Here is a 19,806-nt window from a genome sequence, read left to right as displayed (position 1 = left end):
CTTAGATAAAGTTCTACATATCCTCAAAGGTAAAATTCACATTTCTATAAGAACTCAACAGAGGATTAAAGTCAAACTTGATGTCCACACCATTACTAGATATTACACACCTACACTGCAACTTCCAATATTTCAAAAGAGTGACATCTTTTGACCTCAAAAGCTAATCAGATCATTGTCACTTATCTATTCATAAATGAATAGTTTATACCGGTAACTGAATCCTCAAACGGCTCTTCAGTTATCATGAGAACAAGATATTTTCAGGTACGTAATAACATCTGTTAGTTTTGACCTCATGACCCTGAAATCTAATATTATCATCTCTCCCATAGACTATGAGCCATATAATGATACCTCAAACACATGTTCTAGGTAATATTATTCAGGCATGAATCCACTCACTGTGACGTCTTTCATATTCATGAGTGTTCTTGTTTGTTTCATGGTTTCGATGGGGCACGGAGATCCGGCCATGATCCCGGTTGAGAGGCTACTCATGTCGTACTGACTGAAGTTTGGATGGTTCAACATGTCGATGAACATGGTGGGGGTGCCATACTGTGATGTTACCCTGAAAAACATAAGAGAGAGCAATTTTAATTTCAATTTATCAAAATAGAAAAATTCAATATAAATTACTCGTTTACAAATAATATATTTTAGTCAATTTATACAATTTAATTCACTGCCATGAAATTAATCACCAAAAATAATAGATTGATGCTGTATAGCACATTTAACACTGTGGTCTACATGTATATTCTGAAGTCCGTGTTAATTTTATAGACCATGGTCTAACTCTGTGTTAAAATTATGGGAAGCCAAAAATTTCAAAATTGCATTTAGATTCAGTGAAAAAAATACACGGGGGCGGCAGGCGAATTCGCCCCAGAAATGCCTAGAGTCGCCCTCGAAATCACCCAAAATCATGCTTTCGGGGGCGACATAAAATCTGAATGTCGCCCCCGAAATTATTGCCGAGTGACAACAACTCAATGACCCACTAGCGCCATATGCTTGAGCTCCGCTTACCATTTAAAAATCATCCAAAATCCACACTCAAAATCATGAATAAGCCTTGAAAATAGCGAGGAGCGCAGTTTCAAATTCAGAAGTTGCGTCTTTTTTTCTGTACCACGTATTTCCACACACATGGTACCATGTATGGAAAAAAAATCAACGCGACGGTCGGGAAACAGTTGCATGTATAGGGGTCCATTATGACTACCACCATGTGCAATTTCTAATGCATGTTTCCACTACAGATATCACAATTCTGTGATAAAATAATTCGAATTACACAGGAAATAAATCCCAGAGTCTAGTAACCTATCATTGGTGAGTTGTCATTCGGCTTTGCTTTTCAAAATGGCCTCTTAACATCCAAAATAACTTACCTTATTTATTAATTATAACTTAAAAATCATTTGTTTTATTTTTCTCGGGGATGTGGTAAATATCAGACAATAAATCATCAAACAAAGCTCCATCTGTTTTACAAGGCCGGCGGCAGGCGCACACATTGGTGCTTGTATTAGCTAGCCAGTCTGAGCTCCGTCTCTCTGCCAGAGCTCAGGGGGACAATTCGCTCAGTAAAGGCCTCAATGATGGTGATTTTCTGTTTCAGACAGAGTTTACATTTCAGGTATATTATTCAAAACTGCCAATAAAGTTTGATGATTTCTTCATTGTCATGTATATTTAAGTTCTTAATGAATACATTCTCACCAAATTTAGACTCCCCCATAGAGAAATGCAATTTTCATGGAGATCTGCGTTTTCAAAGAACTTCACGAAAAGTTAGGGTATGTGGGCCTTTATTACATGTACATGGCCGAGTACAGGGTATTGTACTGGAATAGATGGAGTACAAATTAGATATTGAATTCATTTATATCCAAGCCCAACTCACAGTCACGCCCACACACACACACACACACACACCCAAGATTCTAAGCATGAAAAAAATAACTTAAAATATCATACAATATTAAACAAAAAGTAATAATTCATTAATAAGTGAACAGGTATTCCTCAAAATACAAAAAAGTAGCATTAAAAAAGAGCCCCCGAAATGCAAAAAGTAGGCCCCGAAAGGTAGAAATGGAGCCCCCGAAATTTGACAAAAAATTTAAAATGGAGCCCCCCCCAAAAAAAATAATTTTTTTCCCTGTTTAGATTACACATGTTTCCTATCTCTTCTTTTATATTTTTTTCATGTCTTAATGATGAAGAGATCTATTTCAGCAATCATTCCTAGTCAGTTATAAATGATTTGAGTGACAAATGAGGTGATAGATTGAACTTGTACTGTCAGCAATACATGTCACAATTTGGTATCCATAGTCAAACCACCTTAGACCAGAGTTTAAATTAAACCTGAGTTCAGAATATAGACCATTGAAATTAAAGTCATGACAATCAAGACACATTAGAAATCTAACTAAACAATTTCATGAAGATATGGGATACATCTTGCAAAAAACAAAACAAGAGCATAGGAAAAGGGAGAAGACAGAGTAGCATAACAGAGAACAGATACATGTACAATAAGTGTTCAAAGTATAGATTATTTCTTAACAAGAGTGTCGCTAAGGCGAGCACATGATACGCCCGCCTGTAACGCGGAAAATTTAGTTATTGGTCAAGCGAGAAAAGTGGAAGGTGGCGACTTCACCTTTGACCTTCTAGCCTAAAAAATCAATAGAATTGCTGGGATCTATGCTAGTATCATTCACACCAAATTATATGAGCCTAGGTTAAGTTAAACTGAAGTTATCACGTTTACAAAGACTTCAGAAGGGTAAGATGAAAACATGTCACTGTGATCTTGACCTATGACCTTTGACCTCAAAATCAATAGGCTTCCTGGGATCCATGCTTGTATCATACTACACCAAATTATATGAGCCTAGATTAAGTTAAACTGAAGTTATCGTGTTTACAAGGACTTCAGAAGGGTAAGATGAAAATATGTCACTGTGACCTTGACCTTTGAACCTCAAAATCAATAGGCTTCCTGGGATCCATGCTAGTATCATACATACCAAATTATATGAGCCTAGGTTAAGTTAAACTGAAGTTATCACATTTACAAGGACTGCAGAAGGGTAAGATGAAAATATGTCACTGTGACCTTGACCTTTGACCTCAAAATCAATAGGCTTCCTGGGATCCAGGCTAGTATCATACACACCAAATTATATGAGCCTAGGTTAAGTTAAACTGAAGTTATCACGTTTACAAGGACTGCAGAAGGGTAAGCTGAAAATATGTCACTGTGACCTTGACCTTTTAACCTCAAAATAAATAGGCTTCCTGGGATCCATGCTAGTACCATACACACCAAATTATATGAGCCTACATGTAGGTTAAGTTAAACTGAAGTTATCACGTTTACAAGGACTGCAGAAGGGTAAGATGAAAATATGTCACTGTGACCTTGACCTTTTAACCTCAAAATAAATAGGCTTCCTGGGATCCATGCTAGTATCATGCACACCAAATTATATGAGCCTACATGTAGGTTAAGTTAAACTGAAGTTATCACGTTTACAAGGACTGCAGAAGGGTAAGATGAAAATATGTCACTGTGACCTTGACCTTTTGACCTCAAAATAAATAGGCTTCCTGGGATCCATGCTAGTATCATGCACACCAAATTATATGAGCCTAGGTTAAGTCAAACTGAAGTTATCACGTTTACAAGGAAAAGTTAACAGACAGACGGACGGACGGACACCGAGCGTGATACCATAATACGTTCCGTCTAGACGGGCGTATAAAAAGACAATCAAGCAAAAAAGTATGTAGAAAATCCTTCAAACCCATTTTTACCAGACATTAGTAATTTTAAGAACAATGCCCTTCAAAAGATTTTTTTCTCAAGAAAATGGAAGCCAAGATAGAAGGATATTAATTAAGCCCACCATGTTAAACACCTTTAACACAAAAACAATACATGGTGTAGCGTGAAACCTCTGCACTTTCGACATGGAAACCTTTGGAAGTTACAAAAACTTTACCATCTTGTAGCATTTAACAAGTTAAAGGTCTTTTAATGTATACAAGTCCTGCAAATTTTGTTTATATTTATGAGGGGGAGGGGAAAAAATAATCTTATTACTTGTTAAGTATTTACATGTATAGCCAGAAAATGGGAAGTTAACTTTTGAGAGGATTCACTGTTTGTATGTGTGTGGATGGGGGGGGGGGGATAAAAAAAATCAATATAAAATAAAGGGAATTGGTACTAAAATTTTGAGATTAATTCTTCAAGAACCCTATTTGAATGCAAGCATTGAAATGAAGCAGCATGTTGCTATTCATCGAAAGTAACAGGAACTATTTTAAAGTGTCAAGTCAAAAGGTCACATAAAATGGATTAACCAGGAAGAAAGGGAGGACTCAGATATAAGTTTGGATGATCAATCTACTTCTTTATATCAAAATTCTTATCAAATACAGCCATTTGTGGGTATTTCCCCTCGGCTCATCCTGAATTATTTTTCCTGATAGATATTCCGAAAAGAATTTTAAAAAAGAGACAATCATAGTAACACTTCAGAAGGTCAATTAATATCAAATAATTAAAAAAGGAATATGAACAGGATGTAAAACTAAATGGAAAACCAATCAAAACCAAATTACATCCTTATCACTACCAACAGTATTCGCAAAAACTTATTTAAGGGTCTTATATATTTTAAGGTTTGGTGCATACCAAATGAAAAGATTAAATAAGCGCCATACTATGCACAGTTGATATTTAGTCCCCACATTCCCAGACCTGAAATAAATTACACATTTAACATTCAAATCTCCACTTTCTCACCTGTCTTTTTCATCTCCATTTCTATCCACTTTTCCTATCTCAGTCCTTCCAGGACTTTACACATGGTGTACCGTAAACCTCTTTGGCGATTGTTCATACCACCATGCAAACCGTCAAAACATCATCTAGGCAAACATTATTATTATGTTGTTTTTTGGGAGGGTTGATTTTTGGTTATTATTATTATTTTTTTATTTCATTATTATTTTTTTTTATTATTATTTTTTTTTTCAGGGGGGGGGGCGCCTACTTTTCACAGCCTACTAGCTACATCTTCAAGTTGGGATAAGCTTTAACATTGCAGTTAGTGGAGATATTACAGGGATCTTCTTTTGATTTTGCCAGGGCACTTTTGAGCATTTCAGGGGCTAAATCGCCCATAGCCCCTAAGTAACTTCTTTTTCCCAGCAAAGGTTGGTTTTTTTTTCCTTACTTTTCTTCTTGGATGCCTCTCAGACTAGCTTCAGGTTCAAAGCTGGGGGAAGAGAACACACAAGTATTACCATGAACCATGGCACAGAGAGAACCTCCTACCATCCCAAAACAATGGTATAGGGGGACCGGCACTCCTATCCGATGCTCCTACAACAAAATACAACATAATATAATATCACTTTATCATCATTGATCTTGGGGCCATTTTCATAAAGATACAGAAGATGAATTACATGTATGTTAGAAGTGTTCCCATAGACCATGTCACATAGAGAACCTCCCACTAATCGTATAGGGGGATAAGTACTCCAATCCTAGGCTCCCTACAAAGAAATACAATCATGTAGTGCACATACGGTCTCTATGGAATTTCAAAGGACCTAATTAGCCCCCATTAGCCTGGTAGCTTTTAACAGCATATAAGCATTTCAAGGAACTGATCACACAATATCATTTTATAAAGTTTATCAAGGGGTGTTTTAAAATAAACTCTTGAATGATGATTTACAGCTGTGGGAGCAACTGAAAGTTAAAATACGACCAGAACACAGAATGCACTAATACCTCGGTCACATTTGTTCTACGGCGGCCGTACGGCGTGTGTTGAAAACAGCCGTTTTAACATTTTTGTACCAGCTACACATAGGCGGTTTCAATTAAAATTAATAAAACGGCTGTTTTCGACTCGCCGTACGGCCGCCGTAGAGCAAATGTGACTGAGGTATAAATTGTACACGGAGAGAATGTGTGCTAAATGTTTCAGGTAGAAAAATACTTAATTGATCAGTAATTAGACAAACAAAATAAACATGAAATTTTATATATATGATTACAAGAAATCATACAAAATGACAGATAGTTGTTTCCTTGCTTGTGGTGGAGAGGGATTTGTATACAATCATTATGTTTTTTAGTATTGTAGATGACATAAATATTCTGTTTGACATGCTTATAGAATTAGCCAATTTGTATATAATCAAATATCATTTAAAAATATATGATCTTTGAAAATCAGGTATTATTGTATTACACAAGAATTGAACAAATTTTGAAAGGTAACTTTTCTTGCGCATATCATGTGAGGATATAAATCCATAATCTCTTAAATTTTACAATGTACTTACTAATTGATGGACTCGTATGATCTCTATGTTGTATTCCTTTTCCTTCCTTGCAGCTCCTTTCTTCCTGTTGTTTGTCTTTCTCTATCCATATTTCTCCCTCTCTTTTTTATCCATCTCTCTTCCTCTCTTTTTTTGAAAGTTTGAATTGTAAATACTACTGCTTTTCTCTGATGTACAAGAACTATATACCGGTAAATGATAATCTGGACCACTATACCAATATGTGTTGAGGATAATATTTTACTTTCAAATTCTTCTTTGTTTATTCTTACGTAAAATTTCGCAGCCTTACAACTTCATGTTTTCACCTCCTTCATAATGTTTGTACCTTCCATTCTTCTGACTCTCTGCTCCACTCCTACCCTTCACTCCCCCCTCTCTCTCTCTATCCCTATCCACCCCCCTCTCTCTCTCTATCTGCCTCTCCTCCTTCCCATTTCTCTCTCACAACACAAGTAATTTTCAATACCATACTTTATCCGTATTATTTATTTTGTAATTATCTGTGTTATTGTTTGAATATTTTTTGTGTATTTATTACCTTGTGAATATATCGCAATTCGGCCTTAGCCGCGATGATGTATTGATTTTTATTAATAAACCATTTATCTATCTATCTATCTATCCATTTATCTTGTGGTGACTTTTGTTCAATTGAAATTATGCTAAAAGAATTTTATAGCCAGTGATAAAATCATATGAGCACAAAGTACTCTACCTTTTCATGATATTTCAAGATGGAACCAATGAAGTAGCTATTGTTCACTATATTATGATGAGTAAGAGTTGCTCCTTTGGGGTTGCCAGTGGTTCCCTGTGGTAGATAAAAAAACAAATTCAATCAAATATACTTCTTTTTATTTTAATTTAATATTTTCAATCAAAATTCTGCTTCTCTGGTTTTGTTTCATTTACAGTGATAACTGTTTTTTATAGTGACCACATACTAATCAAGATTACAGTGGCAAAGTTGGTTTTCCTTGAATAATTTCCCCCTTTACAGAATCCTGTCATTACACATAAACACTGTTCGTGTATATGTAGACCACCTGCTTATAAATAGTACCAGTACTTTTCTTTTTCCTTTGATTGTCTAATAATCAAATTCTATTCATTACCTGATTTATTAATTTCCAGCAGAAAAAAAATCAACTCAAATAACTCACATTATAATTATTATCATTGTCACTCATCATTACTATTAATATTATTATTATTATCATTATTATTATTATTATTCATTATTTATTATTTATTATTTATCATCTATTAATTATTATCATTATCATTATCATTATTATTATTATTATTATTATCATCATTATTATTATCATTAAGTTTTATTATGTGACCATTGAAAGACCACCAAGTGTCCAAAATCAACTAATATCTCCCAGTTTCCAGGGCCCTGTATCAGCTTAGTGTTTAATTGTAGGGCTAATTATTATAAAGATTGATTACATTGATCATCATGTCAAGATTTCAAGATTTAGACACTGGTACATGATTTAGTTCTTATTTTAATCGTCTCAGCAAAACAATCAAGATGGACATATGCATTCAATTTTGAAGACTTATTATACTGATCATTATTTCAAGATTTTCATTCAAGATTTACTGTATTCATTCATTGCATTCGCATTTTCATTATTTTAGCATAACAATCAAGATGTACTACATGTATACATGTAACATTGAATATGAGATACAAAATTAGATAAAATCAGTTAACAATGAAAATGAAAAGGGCAATCACTCAATCACTCGAATCCTCTGTACGATAGGCCTAATCGCTAAGTTTGTCTTATGGACTCCTGGGGCCCATAACACAAAGCTTTAGGTAGAACATTTTACTTTTATGATTGATTGCTTTGACTACAATATACAATCAATTGTGAAAATCAAGCGTACGATTAATCGCTACCCTTTGTGTTACGGGATTCTGGTGAACTTATTTCAACGTGGTCTTCCTTGTTGCTCTCAAGAAATCAAAAATACTGCGGAGTGACTGATTAAAGTTTACCGATCATTCTCACTGCCATAATTGAGTACCATTTCCATTTTGTGAAAAAAATTATGCGATAGCTGACGTCAGCATAGGCCATATACGGTATATACTTTTTTTTTTGTCATAAAAATTCTGCACCCAAACAAGGTTTCCTTGCTACGTCTCTGATCAAATGTACTCTAGGTAATGTTAGTATGCAATCTGAAAACAGTCTGGTAGCAATTTTTACCAGTGTTATTTCAATGTACAAGTACTAGTACGTACAGTTTATATATAAAGACCATTTATTTGATTGCTGTACCAGCAGAATTACATGTATGTGGATCTTTAGGATAATGTCTTTGTTTGCATTGGCTATACATATACCTGATAAAGGAGCATGGTGTCAGACAAAGTTCACAAACTGATCAAAGAAGAATAATTCAATTAAGTTGCGGACAATGACTATAATATACTGTAGAAAAATATTGCAGTCAAACCTGTCGTAGAGGCCCCCAGTCTTTAGTGAAAACCTGAATTCAGAAACCCCCAAAATTGTCTCCCATTTCAAAGTAATATGTGTTTGAGAACCTGTGTATAATGGCCATCTGTCTCCAGTCGGCACTTCTTCTTTTGCCCTTGGATGGCCTTAATATACAGGGTTGACTTAGTGTTAAAAATTGTGGTTTTTCAGACTACTCTTAAATAAGCCTACACTTAGCTATGTATTCTTGGTAAGAATTTAATAGTCTTTGTATATTATACAAGCAATATAATCCTCAGTATTTACTTTGGTAGACTCCATTCTGAACAGACTGATCAAACAAGACATAAATATCTGTTTTGCAAACATAAGGAGCAAATTCTACCTTGATAAAATGAAATGTACAGAGAGCATGAACTGTTACAATGATGTAATAAATATCCATGAAGTCATATATCAATACAAATAATATATATTTATGCATATTTATAAAGGAACATTAATGAAAAATAACTCAAAACATGGATGGCATTGAGGAATTCTGCAAAAAAAACAATCAAAGTTTTGTCAAAGCAGTAATCTTATAAGGGATAGTAAAACAATTAAAAGCAAATATAGAGCAATGAAAATCAATTATATCCATACTTACTGATGTGAACTGGATATTGACAGGCTGGTCAAATTGCAGAGCAGATTTCATCTTATCTATAATGTGAAAATGATTGTCTTTTCCCATGTCCATCACATCGTCAAAGTTGAAAGCACCTGGGAATTTCCCTTGGCCCATCATGATCACTGATTTTAACATTGGAAGACTGGGGGGTTAAAATGCATTTGAAAGTTTCAAGATTAAAGGTATAACCAGTTGTGGTAAAGATATCAAAATGAGTTGACACAGACTTCAACAGGGAATAATTTTGCTTTACAAATGTGAATAGCATTTTTGGTCATAAGAGAAAGGCTCTCAACTAAGTAATGTCCAGTCCTATGTAAAAATATGCTATACAAAAGACTTTATGCATAGCAGTCTTTCAAAAATGAGGAGCAAATTGCAACGCGATAACAGGAAAATTATTCGATAGCTTGCCCCTCCATACCTCTGACTTATTAGACGGAGCTCTTCATGAAAGAACGTATTGGATGTTTTATCTGACAGTTGCCAGGTTTAACAATCAGACAACTGCGCTTCTCAACCAATCAAAATCAAGGAAACTTGACACGACTACAAAAGTTGATAAAACACTCTTTAGAACTAGTCTGCAGGCACAGACCCTTGGATTTTGCATAGTGCAAAATGCAGAGGCTGAAGTAGTGAGACTAGACTCACTATGTATGTATTGTGGCTAGACATGGTATAATAGGTTCACGTGTCAAATATGAGCCAGTGCTTGCAGACTCCTTTAGAATGTTATGGCACGACATTACTGACATAATCCCAACTATAATTTGTTTAATTTTGTGCAAATTTGTGACTTAAAACAGCTTTATAAAACATTCGCTGGATGTTTTTAGAGTTTCATAAACTTACTTTTCACTCTTTATATTCCCTGGTGTTGCTGTAGTCATTTCTGGGCAGATTCCATTCAGCATTTCATAATAGTTCTGCGTTTTGAATGACTGTGCCGACACAATAGCCTTCACACCAACCTATAACAGAAATTTAAAGCAAAGAATCAGTGGCGATGACTTCACGTAACGAGTGAAGTAAATAAATGTCTTTGTTCAAAAGTGGAATTAAAGAACTTTAAAGAACATTAAAGAATGTCCAAGAAATGTCACAATACTGGCTGATTAAATGTGTAATTGCTCGTAGCAAAACTTAAGAAGAATGAGTAAAAAAATGAATACATATACAGATTGAACATATTTTCAGAGCATTATTAAAACAATGAAGCTCAGTTTCAATAAATGAATGGTATCGTTCACTGCAAAGCCTCTTAGAAACTTGTGTAAGTCAGACTTTGTGTAATTTGTGATGATGTATATTGAAGCGGCATGCCTGGGTAACACACAAGTCTTTGAGTCAAAACAAAATGATTATAAGCCTGGAAAAAGGCTACTCTTTCATTTCAAATTCTACCTTCTTCATGGCGTATTCCAGTTCATTTTGGCGGTAAGCTGGGTTGATGTTGACAAGAATGGCACCTATCCTGGCACTGGCAAACTGAGTGAGGACCCATTCAAGTGTGCTCGGTCCCCAGATACCAACGCAGTCATCTTTCTCAATTCCAATCGCTAGCAATCCAGCTGCTAGTCGGTCACACTAAAGAACACAACAGAAATTTGTTTAAATAGTTTGGACGTCATTTCTTTTTAGACATATCTCTTGATTTTACAATGATCATATATCTTTTTTTTTTCACATTATGATAAGGCCCTTTAATGCAAATTTTAATTTCCTCCCATAAGCAGCAGTGCAGTAAAGGAAAGGAAGTTGGAACAAGACCTCCTTCTTGAAATTTCCTTTTGAGCAACTGGACTTTTTTTTAAAGCACCGTCTGAAAACTAAATCGTATTGAGTACAACAATTTCAAAGGGCTACAGCTTCTGGAATCTTGCAAGAGTACAGGAAACTGGAAGGAGCAAAGCAAGCGAGCAAACATCCACATATTCTTCTAAGTAACCAGTTTTCAGGATTTGTCAGTAATTATTGTAGAAAACTGTAAATCAAATTAAAGGAGAAAGGAGGAATGTCCAACCCCTTGATACAACTGATGTTAAAAATAGAAAATACAATATGAAGAGTTAAAAAAATATTTGGGATCTCAAGCACCCCCCCCCCCCCTACCAAGTATGGCAGTGAATAGATAAAAGTCATAATGCCAATTATCATCATTTTACTTTGAAATGTAATTTGCCAAGTTTTGAGCTACAGATACAAAACAGTTGAAAATAAAACTCACCTCTTCTCTAAACTGTGAAAATGTTCTCCTAACTTTGTCTCTTGAGAAGACGACATACTCTCTGTCAGGAAACTTCTCTGTTGTATCATCTACAACCTGACCAATGGTCTTCCCTAGGAGAGGGTAGGCGGGATCGGCCTGACGGTAGCTTTGATTCTGGATGCAACTGAGTGAAACAAAAGAAAGTTAAATGAACGTGATTCTATGGATTGTTTCCAAATGATCTACTTTGAAAGGCGAAGTTCACCCTGCAAAAAAAGTTTATTGCAAAAATAGCAGAAAAAAAACCAATACAGTATAGGTGAGGGGTTGAGGAAAATCCATCAAAGATCAAACAAGAGTGTCGCTAAGGCGAGCACATAATACGCCCGTCTGTAACGCGGAAAATGAAGCTATTGGTCAAGCAAGAAAAGTGGAAGATGGCGACTTCACCTTTGACCTTCTGACCTCAAAATCAATGGAAATGCTGGGATCTATGCTAGTATCATACACACCAAATTATACGAGCCTAGGTTACGTTAAACTAAAGTTATCGCGTTTACAAGGACTTCAGAAGGGCAAGATGAAAACATGTCTGTGTGACCTTGACCTTTGACCTTTTCACCTCAAAATCAATAGGCTTCCTGGGATCCATGCTAGTTTCATACACACCAAATTATATGAGCCTAGGTTAAGCTAAACTGAAGTTATCATGTTTATAAGGACTTCAGAAGGGTAAGATGGAAACATGTCAGTGTGACCTTGACCTTTGACCTTTTCACCTCAAAATCAATAGGCTTCCTGGGATCCATCCATGTATCATACACACCAAATTATATGAGCCTTAGTTAAGTTAAACTGAAGTTATCGCATTTACCAGGACTTCAGAAGGGTAAGCTAAAAACATATCAACTTGACCTTTGACCTCAAAATCAATAGGCTTCCTTGGATCCATGCTAGTATCATACACACCAAAATATATGAGCCTAGGTAAGTTAAACTGAATTTATCGCGTTTACAAGGACTGCAGAAGGGTAAGATGAAAATATGTCACTGTGACCTTGACCTTTTGACCTCAACATCAACAGGCTTCCTGGGATCCATGCTGCACCAAATTAGATGAGCCTAGGTATTAGTCAAACTGATGTTATCACGTTTACAAGGAAAAGTTAACGGACGGACAGACGGATGGACACCGAGCGTGATACCATAATTAATACACCCGTCTGGAGGAAAATATTGGTAAAGGTTTGACAAAAATCTATCAAAGAAAAATATGTTTCTAAACATCATTCTCATCATCTTTAGCATTCTCTATAGCAGTCTCTCATTTAATAAAAAGACCACAAAAAGGCAAAGCTTTTCTGAATTTTTTTTCCTACCGGCTACCCAATCTTGAAACTGGATTATTCATATACATGTAGATCTAGTCGTGATTTTGATAGATCACTCATAACTTTTTTATTTAAATTCAATTTAAAATTATAGATCTGGAGACTGGACTCTAGGGCCCGTATTCTGAAGAGTGAAGTCGGGTTTAATTTAAACTCTGGTTTTAAGTTGTGGTTTAACTATGGAAAGCGAGTTGTTACATAAATCTCTAACAGTAGAGGTTCAATGTATCAGCTCATTTGACTCCAAAACATTATTAACTGCCTGGGAGGGATAAGTATGACAGTTGTCTTCACCATTAAAAAATTTGTTTAACTATGGAAAGCCAGTTGTTACATAAATCTCCAACAGTAGAGGTTCAATGTATCAGCTCATTTGACTCCAAAACATTACTAACTGCCTGGGAGGGATAAGTATGACAGTTGTCTTCACCATTAAAAAATTTGCAAAGAGCACAGTAAACATGAGAAGCAATCACTCCCGGGGGGGCCACTTACATTGACGAGTGGATACCATGCGCGACCATGGGGTCTCGAAAAGCACCCTAAACACGTATTTTCCATATTCTGAAAATGCACCCCTTAACAAGTATTGGCGTGTAAAACCCTACCCTTAACAAGTTTTGGAAACAAAACGATACTCTTGGCAAGTGTTCCCTGAAATGAACCCCTAAACAAGTACAGCGATATTTTTATTGTTATGTCATGGGCCCGTCGGTCGTCGGTTTTACCTTTACGCATCATTAATTTTGGTTTAGTATACGGCCCCACCTTCCACACCTTGCGAAAATCGGACACTAAACACGTAGTGTGGGGGCAAAAAGGACATCCTTTAAAAACATTTCGGAAAACATTTTAATTTTGTTTTATCATCCCCGCAAATTTGACCCTAAACACGTAGCTTTCCTAGCGAAATATATACCCTTTTTTCATTATTTTTGTGTTTTTGACACCCTTATCACGTTACGTATGTAACGTGCCCTATCTTGAAAAAGACATCCCTTTTACGTGTTTTTTTGGTCGCGCATGGTATCCACTCGTCAATGTAAGTGGCCCCCCCCCGGGCAATCACTGTACACAAAATTTTGAAACGTTCGGCTTCCCATAATTTTAACAGAGTTAGACTTCAGAATACAGGCCTAGAAATTTGAGAAATTAATGAATATCTTAACTGCTTAAAAAAGCCATAGCCCCTAGCTTGCTTATTATTATTTATTGTTACCTGAATTCGTCTAATCTATTCTTACATTCTCTTATTTCTACTTTACTAGACTAATTTAGTACAACATTTGTCTTTATATTACTTTGATTTTCCTTGTTTAGAAATTCTTTTCTTCATGCACAAAAGATAATGAACTGTTCTTTGCAAAATCATAGGAAAGAACCTGATGCCGAAGAAATCTATAAAGAGAAATAAGTTTGAAATGTGGTTCAGCAAAAATTTAAAATGCAAGTCGAGACAACTGTACCTCGTAGTAAGAAAGCGGCCTGTCGGTGCAACGGGAAGATGATAACAATCACGCCTGGAGCTTCGGCGTGGGGTGGAACTGTTGGTGGTGGATGAAAGACCGGCAGCGGAGCCACGCCTCCCGAGTGGTACGAAAGTCCGCAATCTTAGCATTATTGTTGGGATTTGTTAAGTTTGTCAGCTCAAACGAATAAAATTAATAACAAAAGTATGTATTTGTGAAAATGTTCCTGCAGTTTTTTACAAATGGTCAGCAAATATAAAGTAATAAGAAGCTTTAAAAAATAGACAACCACCGGACGAATGACGGACAACCACTAAAGAAACAGTTTACACAGCATCTCGCGCCGGCGCGGCTAGCGATAGCTAGATGTCCCTGTACTGTACGTACGGTACTTGGGATCGGATGATTCGGATCGCTGGATTGCGAGAATCCGGCGGCACAAAATAATCTAGGCCTATATAGGATAGGGGCGGGGCCGGGTGGTAGAGCTCTCCTTTCATATCATAATGTATCATAAAATTAGAAGGATGATAAGAAGTAGACTGCATTACTTAACAAAATCACGACAAATAGAAAGAAAAATAGAATAGGGCCTATAAGTAAAGAAAAGGAAAGAGAGAAGGGTGAAATAATACTATTTTTTAACATTATGCCAAATCAAATCTATCACAAAATTTTATTTTTGTAATAAAAATGTCGAATTTTTTTGTACTTTTAACGTTTTACAAAGTTTGCCCCGTTACAGATCTGGCCCCCTTAAAGTTTTTGGCTCATTATGCCACTGGCTTGGGGCCACATTTCATGATTTTATCATAGAGCTATTACAGAATAGCTCAATAGCTCCGTGATTTTATCGTCACATTTTTTTTTTTTGGGGGGGGGGACCTAAAAAAAAGGGCTTCCAAATGCCAAGAGCCATGGGACGGATCCAGTATTGATTTGATTTTTGATTTGATTTATTGTTTTCTTCTGCATCCATAACATTCGTATAATACATTTTTCATAACATAATAAACATAATATGCTAGCATTTTTGGCATGAATCATAAATAAAGAGTATTAAAAAGATAATTTCAGACAAAAATGATTAACTATATGATATTCACAATTTGCAGGAGAAGGATTGTCATCATGAGCAGATTGCTTGAAAAAATGACAATCCCAAACTTATACTAATTGAATTAATTAATACATTTATAAAGCAGAATGGGCATACATTTTCAAATACGAAACATGAATTCATGCAATATTATAGTATGAAGATGATAAAGCTGAGGGTGACGGTGATATGATGATGATGAAGGCCATGGAGATGATGGTGGTCATGATGAAGATATTGGTAATGACTAAATCGAAGGAGGAATAAATTCACGATAAAAAGTATATGACACAGAAATTTTACTTCAAATATTCTGATATTCTGATATTGGGGTGGGGACCCGGGGCGGGGACTTATGATGAGAGTTAGGAAATTAAGACTAATCATGCAAATAATGTGCAGATCTACCGCATGTTGGCTTAAAATTGCAATAAGCTATGCTAGTTCGGTTTTTCTGTCGACCCTTCACTGTTCCACATGCACCTGCAATTTTAATTTCACTTTGTTGTTTTAATGTTAATTTTGGAACATACTGATTTTGCATACAATTACAATATATATTAATATAGAGTGTTTGAATTCATGTATATATGGTAGTGGATCGTATTACCGAACACTGGCATGAATTCAATCATATCAAACACATTATTCTCATAAAATTCACCAAACTTTTAACATAAATACACAATTACCTAAAAAATATAAATATGTAAAAATTTGGCCGAAATCTTTTTTCTGTTTTACGATATTAGCTTCCAATCGAACACCTCTTCGCATGTGAAATATTTGGTCACTTGAAAAAGGTATCATATTACCAAACGTGTGTTTTCTATGGAAAAAGTTGAGAAAACACCTAAATCACCGATGAGGGTTTTTTACCATATCTTATTGTTTTTAGAAAGACTTTGAAAATGTGTTTTTGACCATTTTTCATCATCTTTCTATTCAGTTTCTCTTTGGAAGAATGTTGCAAAGTTTTGAGCGTATGAAATTATTTTATGACGTGTATGATGCGCGCGTTCGGTAATACAAGGCCGGTCGGTAATACAATCACTCATAGGCCACTGACCAAAAGTAACATGCGAGCATGGGTGTCGATCGGTATTCTTGGTTGGGGGGGATGATTGACACAAATATTCTTGTGGATGTGCATCTTTCAATATTACCCCCACTAAAATCACAAAATTCAATTTGTGTTACAAGTAAGCCCAGTGGCGTACCGTGGGTCATGGCATTGGGGGGCACCAGCAAAAATTTTGAGTCACTTAGTGAGCGCGCGAAGCGCGCTCAGTTGCCAGGTATACTGACCTAATAGACACACTTTAAGGACAGTGCCATATATTAAACAGATATGTATCTCACTGATGAAATAATGCGAGCACGAAGCGCGAGCTTAAAATTTTTGATATTCGGACGTAAAAAGGGACATTATTATCAACTTTTTGTAATCATGATACTTACCTGTCTCGCTAAACAATGCGAGCGCGAAGCACGAGCTGAAATTTTTGTATATATTGACCCCAAACAGGGAGATTTTAAGGACTATATTTAAGGAATCCACTACATATCTCACCACAGTCATCTAGAAACAAGAAATGTTTTATATTAAGACCTTAAAATGTGGCAATCACTTTGAGTAGTCATGAAAAGAAGCATACTATTGCACATAAAATAATAATTCGAAGTGCGAGGAAGTATATTGAAAACAGGAGGTTTTAGTGCCACAGGATTATATATCTCGTTAAAGTTAAACAGACAATGTGAGCACCAGGAACAATGAAGACATGGGCCCTAATAAAATTATGTTTCATAAAGTTATGAAAAATGCGTTTTATGTAATATAACAGAATTATAGTATAATCTAACATCATAATGAACAATAATTTCTTCTTTCCCATTACATTCCCTTCCTCTCTCCCTCTTTTTCTCCTTTTCCTCGTTTTTTTTTTGTCAGCCGATTGGATGGGCATTGTAAAAATATGATCATATTATATTGAGCTCACTGAACCTCAATATTTTCATGAGAGGTATCTGATGGGGTCACATGATAAAATGTTTAATATTCAAAAGGGTTGTAGATTAAATGGGACAAACATCATGCACTTGGATGTGGGGAGGGGTAAATCTGAGAAAAGTTTTTTGTACTTTTTCAAGATCTACCCCTTTAGGATTTACGTCCATGGAGGTTTCCCTGTTTATCTTGCCACCCTTTTCCACCCGTTTATTTTTCCACCCTTTTGAATTAATTGATTTCTTAAAATTTATTTATTCACCACTGGTGGGATGGAACACCCAATCAACAAAAGTTTTTTTTCGTCGGGGTCCTTTTAAGTCATGTGTTTAAAAAATATCATATACCGGTACATAAACATTTCATTCTTTTTCATCTTGAACCTCCACCCATCTGTTTAAAAGCCCTGGAAAAGAATGTTTTTATTTAATAACAATATTGCGAGGGAAACAAACTGATTGATGGCATACTATAATCATCATTATAAAACTTTTCATTTTTTCATCATCATTATTACAATTTTTCTACCCTGAATTATTGGGGGGGGGGATGATAATACAGGCCATCCCCCCCACTTGAAATATTGGGGGGGATATATCCCCCCCATCCCCCCCGTGATCGACACCCATGCATGCGAGCACGATCGAAGCGCAAGGTCCTCTTCTCATGACCTAAAAATGAGACATTTTAAGCAGCATATTAGCATTCCTGAAGAGAATGTATAATTATATATATAGAAACGAAACAACAGATTTGAGTATCGCTGATGTGGTTTACGGTACACCATGTGAAGTGTCTAGGTACACTCCTGAAGACGGACAGTCAACCTGCCCGAAACGTCGAGTCTCTCTACTACTCATCGTCTCTACTCGCCGACTCAAGCCAGCATTGAAATATACTGTGTGTTCCAACAGATCATATAAACATCAACTCCAAGATACATCATATAAACATCAACTCCATGATACATACTTTGGTCTTTTTAATAGTGTGTTCCTGAATATACAAACATAAAGGAAAATATCTCCAGATGTTACATCCCCCTTTTTTTTAAGAATAAGAGTGAGATAACCTTTCTAATTTATATATATCCTTGTGTGCACCATCAGGCAATTAAACATCCATATGAATTGATTTTTTACCATATCATTACTATGGTTGTAATAAAACTGAACAGATATCTATGTGTAATTTGCATAACTGACTTCACATTAATTATGTCCTGTATAATAAGCAACTGTTGTTATACACTTCTATTATCATAATTCACTCAGTCGGTACTAACTTGTGTAAAATGGTTCAAACACTGTTTTCTTCATAACTTTACTGGAAAGATGGGATATTTGGTATGAGCACTGGTTAAAGATTTTTTTTTTTTTTTTTTTTTTTTGTACCTTCAGTATCTAAAACTGAATAATAACATGTCATGCTTTTCACATGGCTATTCTGGTAACATTAAAGTGTCAAACAACTTAAACACATACATGTACAACATCTGTCCCTTAGGTAAAAAACCACAACTATATCAATTCTTCACACATGTCTAATTTTTTTTTTTTTGGCAACTATTTAAAAGGAATGCATACACAACACTCTGACTGAGAAGTACTTATTCTCTATTTATGAAAAAAAATAACATCTTCACAATTGAGAATGGTCACCTTTGTTTCAGAGTACACAAAGACATTAAAAAAAAAGAATGTATAACGTGTAACATTTTAAATGTTATTACACGGATTCCACATTTTGCAACTTAACACTGCATCTTGAATCACATATAGTGTACATGAACATAGTAATATCAAAGGACATTTGAACATGAATAAAAACCACAACTATATCAATTCTTCACACATGTCTAATTTTTTTTTTTTTTTTTTTTTTTTCTACTACTCAAGCTGTTCTCAACTCATCAATCTTTCCTGGTTTACAGTCCTTTTCAGGACTACTTTCAAGAAAGAATACTCTACTCTCAAATCTCCACTTTCAAGCCCATCCATTTCTTCTCTTCTCCTATCCACTGTTTCTACAACACTTCACATGGTGTACCGTAAACCACATCAGCGATTGTACATACCACCATG

General features: G+C 35.5%; 1 protein-coding gene across 1 annotated transcript in view; it reads right to left on the bottom strand.

Moving 5' to 3' along the window:
• LOC129261142 (medium-chain acyl-CoA ligase ACSF2, mitochondrial-like) overlaps window positions 1-15,042 on the bottom strand; it is a 28,782-nt gene extending 13,740 nt beyond the window's left edge. The window contains exons 1-8 of the mRNA XM_054899196.2: window positions 14,610-15,042; window positions 11,771-11,936; window positions 10,948-11,130; window positions 10,396-10,514; window positions 9,517-9,682; window positions 7,115-7,210; window positions 5,271-5,419; window positions 406-574 (exon numbers count right to left, since the gene is read on the bottom strand). Coding sequence (XP_054755171.2) covers window positions 406-574; window positions 5,271-5,419; window positions 7,115-7,210; window positions 9,517-9,682; window positions 10,396-10,514; window positions 10,948-11,130; window positions 11,771-11,936; window positions 14,610-14,761 — 1,200 coding nt within the window. The 5' untranslated portion in view covers window positions 14,762-15,042. The remainder of the gene's footprint in view (window positions 1-405; window positions 575-5,270; window positions 5,420-7,114; window positions 7,211-9,516; window positions 9,683-10,395; window positions 10,515-10,947; window positions 11,131-11,770; window positions 11,937-14,609) is intronic.
• Between the last annotated feature and the right edge of the window lie 4,764 nt (window positions 15,043-19,806).

Source organism: Lytechinus pictus, chromosome 5, assembly GCF_037042905.1.
Source record: "Lytechinus pictus isolate F3 Inbred chromosome 5, Lp3.0, whole genome shotgun sequence".
Taxonomy (NCBI): Eukaryota; Metazoa; Echinodermata; class Echinoidea; order Temnopleuroida; family Toxopneustidae; genus Lytechinus; species Lytechinus pictus.
Note: the sequence above shows the minus strand (reverse complement) of the source record. Positions and strands in the feature narration are given on the sequence as shown.